Source organism: Neomonachus schauinslandi, chromosome 3 (assembly GCF_002201575.2).
Source record: "Neomonachus schauinslandi chromosome 3, ASM220157v2, whole genome shotgun sequence".
NCBI lineage: Eukaryota > Metazoa > Chordata > Mammalia > Carnivora > Phocidae > Neomonachus > Neomonachus schauinslandi.
The window spans coordinates 121,464,618-121,480,316 of record NC_058405.1 but is presented as its reverse complement, the minus strand read 5'-3'; the positions used below and the strand labels follow the sequence as shown (position 1 = coordinate 121,480,316).

General features: G+C 43.6%; 1 protein-coding gene across 5 annotated transcripts in view; it reads right to left on the bottom strand.

Annotated features, from left to right (window-relative positions):
- PKP4 (plakophilin 4) overlaps positions 1-15,699 on the bottom strand; it is a 234,035-nt gene that overhangs the window by 16,388 nt on the left and 201,948 nt on the right. For all 5 annotated transcript variants that reach the window (XM_021703314.1, XM_044913652.1, XM_021703316.1 and 2 more), the window contains 4 exons: positions 8,507-8,690; positions 5,352-5,469; positions 3,653-3,844; positions 3,280-3,453 (listed from right to left, as the gene is read on the bottom strand). In XM_021703314.1, the coding sequence (XP_021558989.1) occupies positions 3,280-3,453; positions 3,653-3,844; positions 5,352-5,469; positions 8,507-8,690 (668 nt within the window). The remainder of the gene's footprint in view (positions 1-3,279; positions 3,454-3,652; positions 3,845-5,351; positions 5,470-8,506; positions 8,691-15,699) is intronic.

Below are 15,699 nucleotides of genomic sequence, written 5' to 3'. Positions count from 1 at the left end.
CATCAGGGAAATAACCAAAAAAAAAAAAGGAGCATTTGAAAATTGGGTCTTTAATTATGTTTTGAGTTTTTATTGACATTTTTTACCAATGCAAACTGTTTTTCAAAATTTAGGATAATTGAAAAATGTTGCTCATAAAATATCTAATACTTTCCTGCTGTGGTCAAGACATGAGGACAAAGATCGGCCAAGCCTTTTGTATTATTTTGAACATTAAAATATATGATTGACCACTCAGTTTCTTGAATACCAACAGAATAGATTACTTTAATAATGCAAGTAAGAGGAAGAGATGCATTTCAAAGATCCTATTAACATTCTTCATATGAAACAAATACTCCTATTTTCTAAATCAAATGAAATCTATGGGGGGGGGTGCAAGGAAATGGAATATATGACTTTCTACAGAGTAAAGCACCCAGGCAGCTTTCTCAACTTCTCTCTGAAATCTGCAAGGACAGAGCCAACACCTGTCTCACCTGGAGACCACCTGGCCTGGCCCAGCCCAGCCCAGCCCAGCCCAGAGTGTTTCCCTTCGGGGGCACTATAGTCATCACCACTCCCAAAATAGCTCCTGACTTGATAACATCTGTATCTTGTTTTCTTAATAAGGATCTAATATTTTGATTTATTATTTTAGATACTTTTGAAATGATTTTAATATAGTATTTATATTTTAAATGAGCTTGCCATCTAACTTTCATTCACTAAATGACTCCAGAGGTGAAATTAAACACAACTCAAATCACATCTATTTCAATTACTGTCTTTTTTATTGTCATCAAATGTATCTCTTGGGTCACAAGAAACTGGATGTGAACACTGGGTCACCAACATAAATATTTATGAATAATTATGTGCCACACACTGTCCTAGGTCCTTCATTTTTTTTTTTTTAATTTTTAAAAATTTATTATCTCATTTAGCTCTTACAACCACCTCATGAGATAGGATGGAAAGATCCAAGACCCCTAGCTAATAAGTGGAAGGGCCAGGATTCAAAACCAAGGGGTCTGGCTCCAGAGCCAGCACTTAGATGCTGAGCTATATTAGCATGTTAATTAAGAACAACAATAACAAAATAACCGTGCTGGCTTAGCACTAGGCCATAAATATCTGTATACATTCATTATAGCAGTTGACTGCACGAAACAAACCACACCTAGCCTGACCGATGCTTTTCACTCTCATGGATAATACAGTGGCCAGAAGATCCTCCTTTTGGGAGGTGGTGGTGGAGGAAGTAGCCAAAAACAAGCATTATAATAACTCTACTAAAATACCCTTGTCAGAAAACTCAAAGGCAACCTACGGAATGGGAGAAGATATTTGTAAATGATGTATCTGATAAAGGGTCAGTATCTAAAATCTATAAAGAACTTATCGAACTCAACACCCAAAAAAACAAATAATCCAGTTAAGAATGGGCAGAGGACATGAAAAGATATTTTTCCAAATAGGACATACAAATGGCCAACAGATGCTCAACCTCACTCATCATCAGGGAAATACAAATCAAAACCACGATGAGATACCACCTCACACCTGTCAGAATGGCTAAAATTAACACCACAGGAAACAACAGATATTGGGGAGGATGCAGAGAAAGGGGAACCCTCTGTGTACACTGTTGGTGGGAATGCAAACTGGTGCAGCCACTCTGGAAAACAGTATGGAGGGTCCTCAAAAAGTTAAAAATAGAACTACCCTATGACCCAGCAACCACCGTACTAGGTATATACCCAAAGGACACAAAAATAGTGATTCAAAGGGGCACACGCACCCCGATGTTTACAGCAGCTTTATCAACATAGCCAAACTATAGAAAGAGCCCAAATGTCCATCGACTGATGAATGGATAAAAAAGTTGTGGTATATATATATATGTATACACACACACATACATACCACAATGGGATATTACTCAGTCATAAGATGGAATGAAATCTTACCATTTGCAATGACGTGGATGGAGCTAGAGTGTATTATGCTAAGTGAAATAAGTCAGTCAGAGAAAGACAAATACCATATGATTTCAGTCATATGTGGAATTTAGGAAACAAAACAGATGAACACAGGGGAAGGATAAAAAAAGGGAGGCAAAACATAAGAGACTCTTAGCTATAGAGAACAAACTGAGGGTTGCTGGAGGGGAGGCGGGGATAGGCTAAATGGGTGATGGGCATTAAGGAGGACACCTGCTGGGATGAGCATTGGGTGTTATACGTCAGTGATGAATCACTACATTCTACTCCTGAAACCAGTATTACACTATGTGTTAACTAACTAGAATTTACAGAAAATCTTGAAACAAAAAAAATATACTTGTCAGGAAATATTTAGAGGTTGAAAATGTTTCAGAAAATGATTGTCTGGGAAGGTGGCAGATGATGTTTAAAAGTCTTGAGAACCTCTTACAGTGGTAACAGTAGGAAACCACTTTCAATTTTCATAAAGAAGTCATACACCTTTAAGGAGACGTGGTAACTTTTGCCATAGGTATGTTCTGTAAGCGTCCGAGAGAGGACCAGCGGCCCCTCTCCCCTGCAAGCGCTGCCCTAGCTCAGCACTAACTCAGGACCCTGGCACGTTCAGCACAGAATCCCAGTCTCTACTTTCCTCTTCTGTGAATTCATCTTCTGCACCGCAGCACAAGTATCCACATCTGTGTCACCTATCTGCTTAAACCCTTTTAGTGGCCCTTCTGGTCTGCAGGTCATATCCCAGCTCCTGATGCTTGGCCGTCAGGCCTATCTACAATGCCTGGTCCAACCCGGGCCATGCTCACGCTGCCCTTGATGCCCAGCACCCATCCTGCGGTCTCCACCACACTGTCCTTTTCTTACCTCAAGGCATTTCTTCTCTTGTCCCTTTCTCTGGATCACTCCCTCTACACCTCTAACCTCAGACTCTGCTGCCTTACTTCGGCTCATTGAAAGATTCCATTTGGGCAGCACCATCTCTCCAGGAAACCTTCCCTAATTGGCTCCCCTCTTTGCCTTTCTCAAAACTGCCAGGCTGGGTTAGATGTCCTCTTTTAAGATCCCACAGTACACATATCCCGTGTGTACCACATATCCTACACTGTATCTTCTTGATCTGTATATTTTTCTTGCTAGCCTTCAGTTTGTACAGGAAGGGCTGTGTCACATTCATCTCTGAGCCTAGAGCCAACTGCTATCGCCCCCGCTTTTGTCCTAACAACTGGGTTCCTTTCACCATCATTGCTGGTCTGGCTGCACAGATGGAAAGAAGTGTGGACCCCCGGAGGCATCATACCTTCCAGTTTCCAGCAGAGAGGTTCTGAAGAGATCCGGCAGAGCCTTCCAAGGTGGCTGGGTTGGAACTTTCTGCTAGAAGAGTCAGATATGGTTTTACCACTGACGGATGCCACAGCATCTCAACCCCTTTGGGGGACTTTGACAATCCTGGGATAGGACCAACTCCATCCCACTGAAAGACAAAGAGCACATGTGAAATGGAAGCAAATGAACACAATCTCCAATACTTGAAAACATCCCTCTCTGCTGGATTCAGCTAGAGTTAGGTAGAAAAACTGTATAATGAGAAATTTTCTTTTCTTGCCAAATATGTGATTTCTTACTCCTAGAAAAATGAAACCTTAGAGTTTCATGTCAAATAAAATGCTAACTTGATCCTCTTGTGGTGTTCTCTTTTTCTTTTTCTTTTTCTTCCCCCAGCAGCTTGGCTCTGAGTCCTTGCTGGGAGACTCTTTTCCTAGTAAGTCATCCAGCTCACTCAGCCCCAGCAGCCGGGCCTGTGGGACCTCCAGTTCCAGCCGATAGGACAGGTTCCTCAGGGTGCACACGCAGTTCTCCACAGTCTGCAAACCAACACGGCGTATAATTAAAACCATCGTAGCACATTATTGCAAAATGCTTCTGTACTGAGCAGCAGTGAGCTTAAGTAAATGTAGAATATGAGAGAACTGCTTTTTTACTTATGGGAACCTGAAAAAGCTAGGGAAAGAATTACGATTCTAGAATTTTTGTGGGGTACCCAAATGACAGAGTGCAGAGCCATCCAAACTACATCTGCGGATCTGATTTCGTGCTGATTAAAATGTGCAAGACTCTGGCAGAGAAAACGCCCAGTGTTTCTGCTTCAGAGTTGCTGCAGAGGCAGAGAGGCACCCAAGTTGCCAGAACCTCACTCCTTCTTGCCATTAAACGTCTTCACCATGACAAGAGGTACGAGTAACCCCATCTCCGGGGAAGGCCCTCCCCCCAAGTCGCATCTTTGGCCTTTCCAGCCATCTCCAAACTCTCCCCTCCCTCTGTGGAAAGTCCCATGATCTCTTTGTGACATTTTGCATTCTGTACGTGGTCTTTTGCTTCTTAAAGTCTGTATCACACCTCTGACTGGGAGGCTAACTGTGACTTCATGGAGAGCACCTAAAGCCAAGCTCAGCTCTTTCCCAGGAAGCTCTCCTTCCAACTTGCTTACTCCTCTCAATTTCATCTACAGATCTTTTGGTTAACGAGGTTCAAATAAAAACTTGTACATCACTTTGAACTTTTTCCCTGCCTTCTCCCTGAGCCTACCACTCATCATCCTTTTCTCTCTCAGACCCATGTTTATGACACAAAGGCTTCCTTACGGCCTCTCCTCATCTAGCCCATCCTGAAAAGCAAATACCTGGCGTACCTTGGAACTCCTGGCACTTTTAGTCCCTCCTTCCTATTTCTTGCCACCTTCCTCAGTCCCTGCTCCTGCGGCAGATCCTAGATGGTTGTCACAGCTAAAAAATGATGAGTAGAATGCCCTGTGCTAGGATGGGGAAAACAGGAGGGGAGCAGAAGGGGCTCCTACTGGGAACAGATTAACCAGCAGGACAACAGAGGGAGGGGTGAAAGGGCAAGACGGGGGATGTAGAGAAGTGGGTCTGGGGTGGGGGCTATGGCCTGCAGTGGGGCTAGAAAGGCAGAGGGGTTGGTGGGTTATAGCGCCTCGACCCAGAATGTTTATTCACTAGATACTCAAATACAGATGGACTGGATTCTAGCCACAGGGGACATGGCTGGAGACAACAGTAGCAGGGACAATCACAGTGACAGCCCAAGAGAACCACAAAGTCGGGACCCTGCCACCCTGTGCTTAGTCCTTGGCCACACGGAGTCACTTGGTTTTCATGGTTTTAAGGCTATTTTCTTAAACTGTCATGTCCCTGTTAATTTGTCATTTTTAGAGAGACTCCCCTTAATCTGGAGTGTAGTGTAATGAGTAGGAAAGGCTCAAGAATTCCAGGAAGAATGAGTGGCACGCCAAACACAGAGTCTGGCAGCTGCTGTCACCTGCCATCATGGCCCTCGTGGCCAGCCAGCACTGACCTTGCTGTCGTAATCGGATGTGTTCACACACGTGTGGATCACGTACAGCAGCGAGTCCACCAGCCCCTCACAGGATCGCATTTGCTTCCTGGCTTCCTCCCCTGCGGAGCTGAGGTTCCTGAACGGGCAGAGAGACACACGGGAGCCGCTGAGATGAGCAGCTCGCTCCTTAGCCAGGGAGCCTCACCTTACCATCTGACAGGTCGGACAAGACAGCAGCCATGTAGATCCCGTGTGAGGAGACACTTTAACATCGTGAGAACTCACCGTAACCAGCTCCCCATTATCCACCCACACAGAAGGGAGCAGGGCCATCTGAACTCTGTCTCCCTCCTATGACACACCACTTTCTAACCTCCTAAAGACTGTTTTGGGGTCCGTGTGTGGAAGCGACGCTCCATATAAAGGCAATTAGAAAAGTGCCTGCAATGTCTGTTAGCCATGGTTGTTATTTCTAGACATGCTCTGCTTCCCCTGTTTTGGCCACCATGGCTGGCAGGCCCCTGCACCTATTACAATGTTTTGCCTATAGTTGGTGGTCATAAATGCTTCCTGAATGAACAGAAGAAATGTCATTTCTTGTATAACCATTCACGTTAAATATGGACATTTGCTTATGCTATAATTTTTCTCATTTTTTCAAATATAAAAAACCCTGAGGTTTAGGTCTCATCCATATTGAAACTTTTTTCTTTTTAAAGATTTTATTTTTAAATAATCTCTACACCCAATGTAGGAATTGAACTCCCAATCCTGAGATCCAGAGTCACATGCTGTACCGACTGAGCCAGCCAGGTGCCCCCATATCGAAACTTTGGTATCAGTTTACCTTCATGAATTGATACCAAATTTTAAGGATCTATTTTATGTCTTATTAACAAGGGTTCTTGGCTAACTCTGAGATTTTGTAAAAACTTAGGCCAAATAATGGGGATTTGGAATGATTTTTCTTTTCGTCTTTATTTTTCTGGGGCCAGAGAGACAGTGTCATCCATGGTCCCTCCTCTGCTCTTTATCTTGTGTCACTTCTCAGCAGCACTCAACAACTGCCATCTTCCATTCCTTTACAAGCCTCCGGGACCCTTCACTTCTTTGGTTTTCCTCCCATCTTGCTGCCCTTCCTTCTCAGTCTCTTTTGCTGGTGGGTGCCTCTGGAGTGCCGGACTACTTTGGTCCCTTCTTACCTTTATCTTTACATTCTCATAGGTGGTCTCCTTCTCTCCCTTGGCTTTAATACAACCTATGGGCCCATGCACGACTCCCAAGCATCTACCTTTAGGCTGACCCCTCCCTAAAACTCCAGGGTCCTTTATCCAACTGCTTTCTTGGTATTACTCCATGGGTAGCTAATCAGACATCTCAAATGGACATGGTCAAAACTCTCATCTGCTCATCCCTCCACCCTTTCGTCTTCCTGTGCTCCCAACTGATTCAGCCAAAGATTTAGGTATTAGCTCTCCCTCCACAAAAATATCCCCTATCTCCTACCTCGCTCCAGCACCTGGTCTAGGCCACTGTCGTGGTCTGCCTGGATTGCTGCAACAGCCTCAGCCTCCTATCTCTACTGCTGCCCTTGTTCAGTCTTCACACTGAAGCCAGGATCCAGTCCCACTACTCCCGAGATTAAAGCCCTCTGACAGTCTCCCGAGGCACTTGGAATAGACTGTAAACTCCTTCCTCTGACTTCAGCAGTCCTACGTAATCTGGTGCCACTCTGTGCCTTGCCCAGTAAGCTCCAGCTGAGAGCCCACCTTTGCGCCAGAGCCATTAGACTACTTCCCTTTGCTAGGAATCCGCGTCCTCCTGACCCCAGCCCGCCCTCAAACGAGCAGCTCCTGGTGGTATTTCAGATCTAGACTTCAATTTCCCCTCCTGCGAGGGGCCACCTGATCATCAAAACCATCTCCTAATAACTCTTGCATCACCATGGCATCTACCGTTATTTTCTTGTTTTCCTCAATAGAATATGGTTCTCTCAGAGCAGGGACCTGTCTTGGTCATCACTGATTGCACACAGAGGGCATGCACCAAACCTGTCTATAGCCCTGAACCACTGGGGGAGCTGGACTGGTGTGTCCTGTCTCTGGGAGGCCTGGCAGGCTGGCTAGGGAGCCCTCACAGCCGCCCTGGATCCAGGAGCAGAGAAAGGATGAGATGCTCCTTCCACAGATCATCAGTAGGTGATATAATCTGCCCTCTGATGCACGCCTCTGAGGTAGGGAGCTGGCCTGTTTCCCAGGATCCTGACTCTTGTCATCCACCCACAGCAAGGTGGCCGACAGTCACTTGTCACAATAGTGCTGCCTCAGAGCAACAGCCCAGGCTCCCTCCCCATCTTTCAAGCTGTTACAGAGATGCCTGGATGTACGGCTTAAACGTTAGCACCCACTGCACGTCAGACGCTACACTAAGCACTTTCTATGAGCTGATTCTTCACGAGTGTGAGATGGTGCTGTTATCCCTACTCTAAAGATGAGGAGACTGAGGCTCAGAGTGGGGCAGGAAGCCAGGCTGCCTCTCAGTGTCACTAGGCCACTCGGCCTCAAGGCTTCCGCTTCAAGTTCCCAGAGCACTGTACACTTAGGACACCAGGTAGAAACTGAGCTGATGAGTATTAATGGCAAATAATAAGCACTCCTGTCCACACTTAAAGGAGCCTTTATGAATTTCACATCTAAAGATAATGACTTAAAACAGAATTTGGGCTCATTTTCATTTATTTATAAAACTCAAACCCAATAATTGTTTAAACCACACACCTTTTTTGCACCTTTTAAAAGCAAGAAGGTTTTAACCATCACATTTTGAATTTAAACCAAAACCAGGCTGCAGACACATTAGCAGTCAGGATGTGATAACCAGAAAAATGCTGTTAAAGTAGAAACCACTGGAATTTTGGCAGTAATTTCAGACTGAAAGGGCCCTTTCTACTAATCCACAGAAGAGTCATTTATCAGATAATGTCTTTCAGGCCACTAGTCTGTGCTCATGATATTTTCCTCACAGGATAAGAGTCCAGTGGCCTAAATTTTGAAACAAACTTAGAAATGTAGGTAAATGTTTATAAAATGAAGTAAATCCTTCTAAATCAACTTACCCATGACACATGTTATTTAATCAAAGAATTAATTGGAAAGAAGAAATAAAGAATTTACCTCAGGCAACCTGTTGTATTACGTAGAACGAGTGATGTCTGAAATTTAATTTTATGATCATCATCAAAAGAAGAGTTATTCCATCCAGAATGTGGAACGATCACAGTGTTTGTTAAAGTTGAGAGAGCATCTCGAATGATTGTCATCTTTACAGCATCACATGAAGATAAATTCCAAAGAACTCCTAATAAATGAGATTTAAAAAAATCCAACCATCAGTTAGAGATCCTGCAGGCTTAGGAATAAAACAAACGTATCAGCCCTAAGTGATGTGAACTCGTCTGTTCCAAATCTAATCTATGGCCTGAATTTGCAACCAGGCAGGGGATGGACCTCTAATAAATGTTGAGTGAACATATGTGAGCTTCTGGCAGTGTATTGCAAAGCTCTACCAGTCCTTAAGTTTTAGAGCCTATGTATCTATCAGACAAGATGACTGCAGCTTCTGCAAAGCAAATTAGAGCTACTCTTCATGGGGGAGGGGCACAATGCAATCAAGGGTCATGAATATAATGGGCCTGTGATTGTTGTAAAGCTGTCATGCATCGCATCATCCTTTAAATTCAATGTTCTGTGTGACAAACCATTTTTAGAATTAATACTTGGAAACAATTTCTCTTTCTCAAAAGGCTGACACGTTTCTCTGTATCATGCTTCCTTTTTCTGCTTTTGCTACTGGGAAGCTCATGCTTAAATATGCTTGCGGTAACATACATAAGAGGGCGGTTACATTTGCTTCGTCTCCCTTATTTGGATAAGGCTTAAACATTTTTATTTCCACATTAAGAGTTTTATTACCACGTGCAAGTTACATTGAGTCCCTCATATTGTAATTCATATCAGGAGTACTGGGACAACAGACCTTAAACACAGCTTATTAGAGGGGTATTTAAATTGTATGCATATTAGAGCGTCTTCATTTCTGTGTCAACTATGAGGTGGGCTCAATTATTGTTACAGCACACATATTTTCTAAGAATTATTCTTTTAGAAATTAGAGCAAATTCAAGATTATACCTACTCCATGCCATTTCCCATCAATGCATTTTCCAAAGTCAGAGAAAAGGAGGGTGAGGAGAGGTGGCGCAGCTGGTACTGAGGTTCCCTCCTGATGTGTCCTTGACAAGACGCTCAAAAGCCGGTACAGTGCTTTCAGAATTATCAACACACAAAAATGCTTGAGGCCCTGTGGAGGGGAAGGAGTTGGCAAAATCCCCATTTCCGTGGGAGCACGTACGGCTTGTGAACATGACTGACCAAGAGTGTGGGGAGAACTGCGGCTCCGGTGCCCGGTAACAGCAAACTGCTCAGCCTTCTTGGGGCCTGGAGAAACGCAGGGACCTCTACAAAGGAGGGAGGTGTGAGAGAGCTGACAGGATCTCTTCCTTTTGGAGGAAGAAGTACAAGCATCGGGCTAGAACTGCAGATAGTAAACTGAAACTCTGACGGAGCCGAGAGCGTACCGCCCCTTCCCTGCACATCACCCTGACTATCCACGCTGCACAGGGAGTGGTCGGTGATGGAGGCTGATGCTTGGGCTCTGGCCCTGGCTGGATGGGCTTACCCTTGTTTCCCAAGGACTTTCGCCCTTTCTCTTGCTCCTACCTTTGGGGTGGGTTAGCTCACCATCACACCAAAGGACTTCAGCCTTGGCAGTGATTCATCTAGTTAGGCCCCAAATGGGAGGGAGGTTTAGACAGTTTGGAATCAGGAAAAGTAAAGACCTTGATTTGTCTCTGAAAGCTTGTTCTGTCTACCATTACAGACCTTTGCTTATATAATTATCATGTGGCAAACAAGAGATGGGTTCTAGTCAAGAGTGCAGCATACACTGCGGGTGCTTATGAAATGAACTTCAGTTCCTCAGGTGGAGCTATTTCTCCACCAATTCTGATAGAATTGGCCAGAAGTTTCTACATAAAATGGTTTTAATCCAGGAAGGTTTTGATCTAGGGAGGTTGTGCTACCTGTTTTCTGGAGGTTTTGCTGGACTCTCTCAGGGGCAGCCATGTGAGGTGTGGGGGGAGGAGGGTTGGCAGCAGGCTGCCAGATCCCCACCCCAATTCACCCAGAGTGGTTCTGTACTTACCTGTTCTCAGTACTGCGCTACGCTGTATGTTTCTCTTTCAAACAAGGGTTTCATGTCTAAAAGACATTTGAAAAGCACTGTTTCACGGGAGAGGTATCAGAAGACTGATGACCAAGGGAGGAACCTGGGAGCTAAGGATGAAAAACAAGTCCCTGGGGGTTTACCCTGACCCAAAGACCGGGGAAGGGAGAGAAGATGGAAGAAAGAGTGGGTTGAGGCATAGAAGGGTGGGTGATAAAGGCTGCCTTGAATGGGGCTTTAGCATTTATTGCTAATGAGGACAGCCATACCTGACCCAGGGTCCTGCCAGGACCTGCCGGGGCCCGAGCCAGCCACAGGGCAGCACGTAGCCCAGACACTGTTGGTGGGGAGGGTCATCTCCTAACCTCCCCTGACAATTTTATAACATATTTTCAAATTCCTCACTCCACAGAATTCAACACATGGGGGAGGGCTGCATTTTCTAATATGCTACGTTGTACTTCACAGAATAAATGTATAAAAGTTAACTGAAGGCAAGGCTTATCTTATGGACAGGAAAGCCTATTACATTATAGACTATAGGTATAAAATTAGATCTACAGCTACAGAAAATGGAACAGTGTTAGTCACAGACTTCAGGGGAAAACATGACTAAGAAGAAGGATCTAGGAGTTGATGCCTAGAAGTTCTCTAATCATTGGCAGAAAGTCTTGTTTTTCATGGTTCCTGCCTCCACTCCTGGTTCCTGCGACGACCTACTTCTGCGAAGAGGATATTTCGCAGATTTGTGGATTTCCCTGATGTTCTGTGCAGGTACCAGAATTTTGTCCTGCTCTTTCTTTATCAGGCATTTAGAATGACCAGTGGAGTTATACGTCATTCTATAGTTTACTATTAGCCCTTAACTACTTTGGACTGAACAGCATAAATGTCCCTAAATCAGTATAAACTACAGTAACATGACCATTTACTGTGATTTTACTCTGTGCCAGGCCTTATGTGCTTTACATACAGAGTCAAGGTGCGCAAAATGAATTAACTTTCCCATTTCATTATTTTATACGATTGAAATACCACGTTGATTTTTTTTTAAAGGATGAGCATTTGTATTTCTAAATTTAATTTTAATTTCATTAGGCAAGTATAATGAGGAACAAAGACTCTACCATGATCCATTCTTTTACATGTCTCGTTACACATATGCAGAGCACATAATAGGTGCTCACAAATATTTGTTGGTGGATCCAAATTAAAGGCATGTATTTATTTTTTGATTTCCCTTTTATTTCCTTTCTGTCAGATTTAGCTCATAATTATTACCTGACTTTCTTAAGCTGAGCATTCAGGAGTGTCTTAAGGTTTGTAACTACAGGGAGAGGTTAGAACAATGTCTTGGATCTTGAAAGGAATTTGCCAGCATAGTTTTGCTTGCCTTTCATATGAAGATTAAAAGAGATGGTTACTGAAACCACCATCTTAGCTCTGAGGATAGGAGAATCCCATTTGTTACATCTCTAGAACCAGAAGTGAAGAGTTACAGCAGCGTGCCAGAATCCTAACCCCTCAAAATTGCAAAATAGAAAAGATCGGTGTTGCCCAATTATAAAACGTTAAATGTTTGAAAATATGTAACCCTTCAGTACACAAGGTGACTGTGTTATCTTTTGGTCAGTTGAGATGACTTACTGATCATAAAACCAGTCTACTATATAAAAGTCTACTACAGGCTTTCTGTAACCTCAAAAAATGTTCAAAATTATTCTTGACCAGAAAAAAGGTACAGGTTCTATTTTTGCTAAGTCTGTAGCATTCAGGGGACCCATACAAGGCAGGTTGATCATCTCGCACTGAGTTATATTATCCCTCTAATCCTGCACTTTACATTGTAACACAACTACAGCACTGGGTGTGGATTTAAACTCGCCACTTCAAATATCAGAGACACTGATTTTTTTCTTCCCCACCTTCTATTTCAAAAACAAGGTTATGGAAAGCCTAAACAATCAGTTCTGATCAACGAATACTGGATGAAGAAGGTTCAATTAAACTTAAAAGCCTTAGTATGGAATGTTTAATTTGGCTTATCTATTCAAAGGAAAAAGCACCATTCTTAAGATCAGCTAATAATACCTGTGGGTACCCCACCTCACTAAAGTAGTAATAAAACAATGTTCTCCCCACTTAGTCTGTCTAGGCCTTCATTTAATGGGTCAGGAAGAATGTTGCTAGAGCAGTAAATAATGACTAGTAAATACACCAACTCCCAGATGTGGCAAGACTTGAGAAAATAGAGAGCCACAGAATTAGCATCCTCATCAACATAATAAACCTCCAGCTCCTACATCATGCAAAGTTTGCTTCAAAAATATTTAGCAGCATACTCCATTATCCCCTGGTTTCTAAAGAGAAAGTTAAAAATAAACTATAATTTCGTTTAGGAAGCTTGAGGTTTTTATTTAATTTAAGGCAATTAGCTATTTGTTGTGAGGACTAAGAATATACACATACAAACTAATTTAGAAAATATTAGAGAATTTCATGCATAGTATTGTAGAAAAAGCTGCTTCTTCTCTACTGCAGGAAAAAGTACATGCAATTATGAGTAACCAATAATCACAAATGAAATACTCCCATGAAAGATGAAAGTTCATTTTCCCCACAAAGAATGAATAAAGTAATTAAAATACTATTTCACATAAATCCTACACTGTAGAACTTTGAAAGAGCTCAAATTTAAAAGTAGCTTTATAGCTATTCTAACAACCAACTGATAATTTTATGGTCAAATTAGAAACCGATTTTACTGATTAATTAAAACAATAGCACTATTTGAAAAAATGTATTTCTTAATGGACATTAAAAACCAACTGAACAACATTTGGAAAATATTATTTCTCTGGTAGCAGAAATATGTAACATCTTACACAGTTGTTTCTCTTTCTGATATGAAAGAAGTCTAGAAGCATTAATTTTTACATAGCATTCAATTTATGTCCAGTTTCCTTGTTATAAAAACCCCCACAAATGCTTGTGGACATTGCAAAAAGAAAAATAAAATAGCCAAAAGAACTTTAAACAGCACTACCAGACATGTTCCTGCATTTTCTTCCCCAAGTTAGCCTTATTCTGTGTCTGTTGTTGATGTGCTTCTGTCGCTCTTGCTCTTTCACAAGATGTCCATGAGGTAAAGAGAACTACCCAAGACTTAGGGGGCGTGGAGGGTATTATGTCAGAGAACAGAGGATGAGGCATTCCGGCACAAAGCGAGCGTCGTAACAGGTCACTCTCATGCCTCTGCTTCAGCTCTGATATATGCGCTCACTCCCCCACCTTCTCCAGCTGTGTGCTCCTTGGAACATGCTTGTGTTGGGATACCCACCCTGCAAACATTCTTGATAAGACGGCATACAAATATTAGGCTAATAGTGAAAATATAAAACATCAAGGCTTCAGATTGCATATGAAGGTCCAAGTGTGTGTGCATCTTGCAAACTCGGTCTGTGGACAACAAGGCAGGAATGTGGGCTTCTGAAGTTAGGGCCACTGCCTGCTCCTAGCGCATGCCTCCATTATTATCCCCCTAGACAATCTTTGGCTCAAACACTCACGATCTAGCAAATACACCTCTCCGTTTCTTCTCATTGAAGCTGCCCCTGAAGCTCTCCCCTAACCCCTGTAAGGTTTTTATAAACCTAAGGCTTTCTGTTGGGAAGTCAGTAATGTCATGACTCTATGGCTATTACCTCTGGTCCCAATATGGCCTCCTAGGTCCCTGTCCATGCAAGCAGTGCAGCTCAGGCCTTTCAGATACATGTTACTTGTACCCAAGTGTGGTATAGATCTGCGCTGCCCAACAGAGGAGCTATCAGCCAGATGTGGCCAGTCCAAATTGAGACATGCTAGAAATGTAAAATATATAGTGGAGTATGAAGACTTGGTATGAAAGAAATGAATGTAAAACCTCTTATTAATAGTCTTTATATTGCTTATAAATTATTTTAGAAGAATTGGGTTAAATAAACTACATTTTTAAAATAAATAATACCTGTTCCTCTTTCCTTTTTCATGTGGCTACTGGGAAATTCAGAATTACATGTGCCCGACATTAAGCGTCTACTGGGAAGTGCCAGGGGAGGTACTTGTTCACGTCATGCCAGCATCTAAGGGAGACATGGAGGTGAGCCCTCTGCTCTCAGAGGCCTTGCCACAAACAGCTACAACAGAAGGCAGCCGTCACAAGGCAACCCAGAGTGGGAAGAGCAAGAAGCACAGCTCGCATGTCATTTGTGCTAGGCTTTCCACACCCACCGACACGCCAAGCAACAGGTACTGGGTTTATCACTGGGGAAGCTGGCACTGGGAGGGGTGATTTGCCGGGGGCCACAGAGCTGGAAGGAAACAAGTCAATCTCACCCCAAAGCTCAGTCACTCCCAACAACATGCTGCTTCTCCTTGGATGTTTTTGTGTGCATAGGAACCTGTCCGGTAGGGCTCTGAGCTGGAGCGTGAAGAGCAGAAGCTGGGGAGAAGCACTGGGGTGGGGGAAACCCTTCCAGGTGGGCTACAGCCTTGGGGGAGGGGCAGGACTAGGGGAGCCTTGAGGCTTGGGCTGGCCTAGAAGGGAAGGACAGGGGCTGCAGATGTGAACGGCCAAGTGGGAAAGTGTGCAGGGCAGGGACAGGTGTGATGCCAGGAATGACAGGGGTGCTCAGGGATCAGAAGGGGCAGAGCCTATGTCCCAGGAAGGAGTTCAGAGGGAATGTGATGAACATGAGATGGGAAGGCAAAGAGGAAGGGCGAGTGCTTATGCGGACAGTTTGCAGCCGGATGCAAGGTGAGGGAGCCTCCAAGCTGAGCCCCAGCTCGGCATCTATGTGAGGATCTGGAGCTGTAACAGGGAGAAATCAGGGGGCAGCAGGAAGAGAGCAGTACAGTGACAAATGCCTACCGTTTGTGGCTTCAGGCAAATCACTCAAGCTTTCCACCAGGACTGGAATGCTGTGAACAAATTATGAAACGAATGGAACTGAAATAATGGGAAAGCACTTATTATGAGTGGGACAGAAGTACTGTCTTTAATCATAGAAAAGCCTTTCTTCCTCTGGCTAAATGCTGAGGAAAC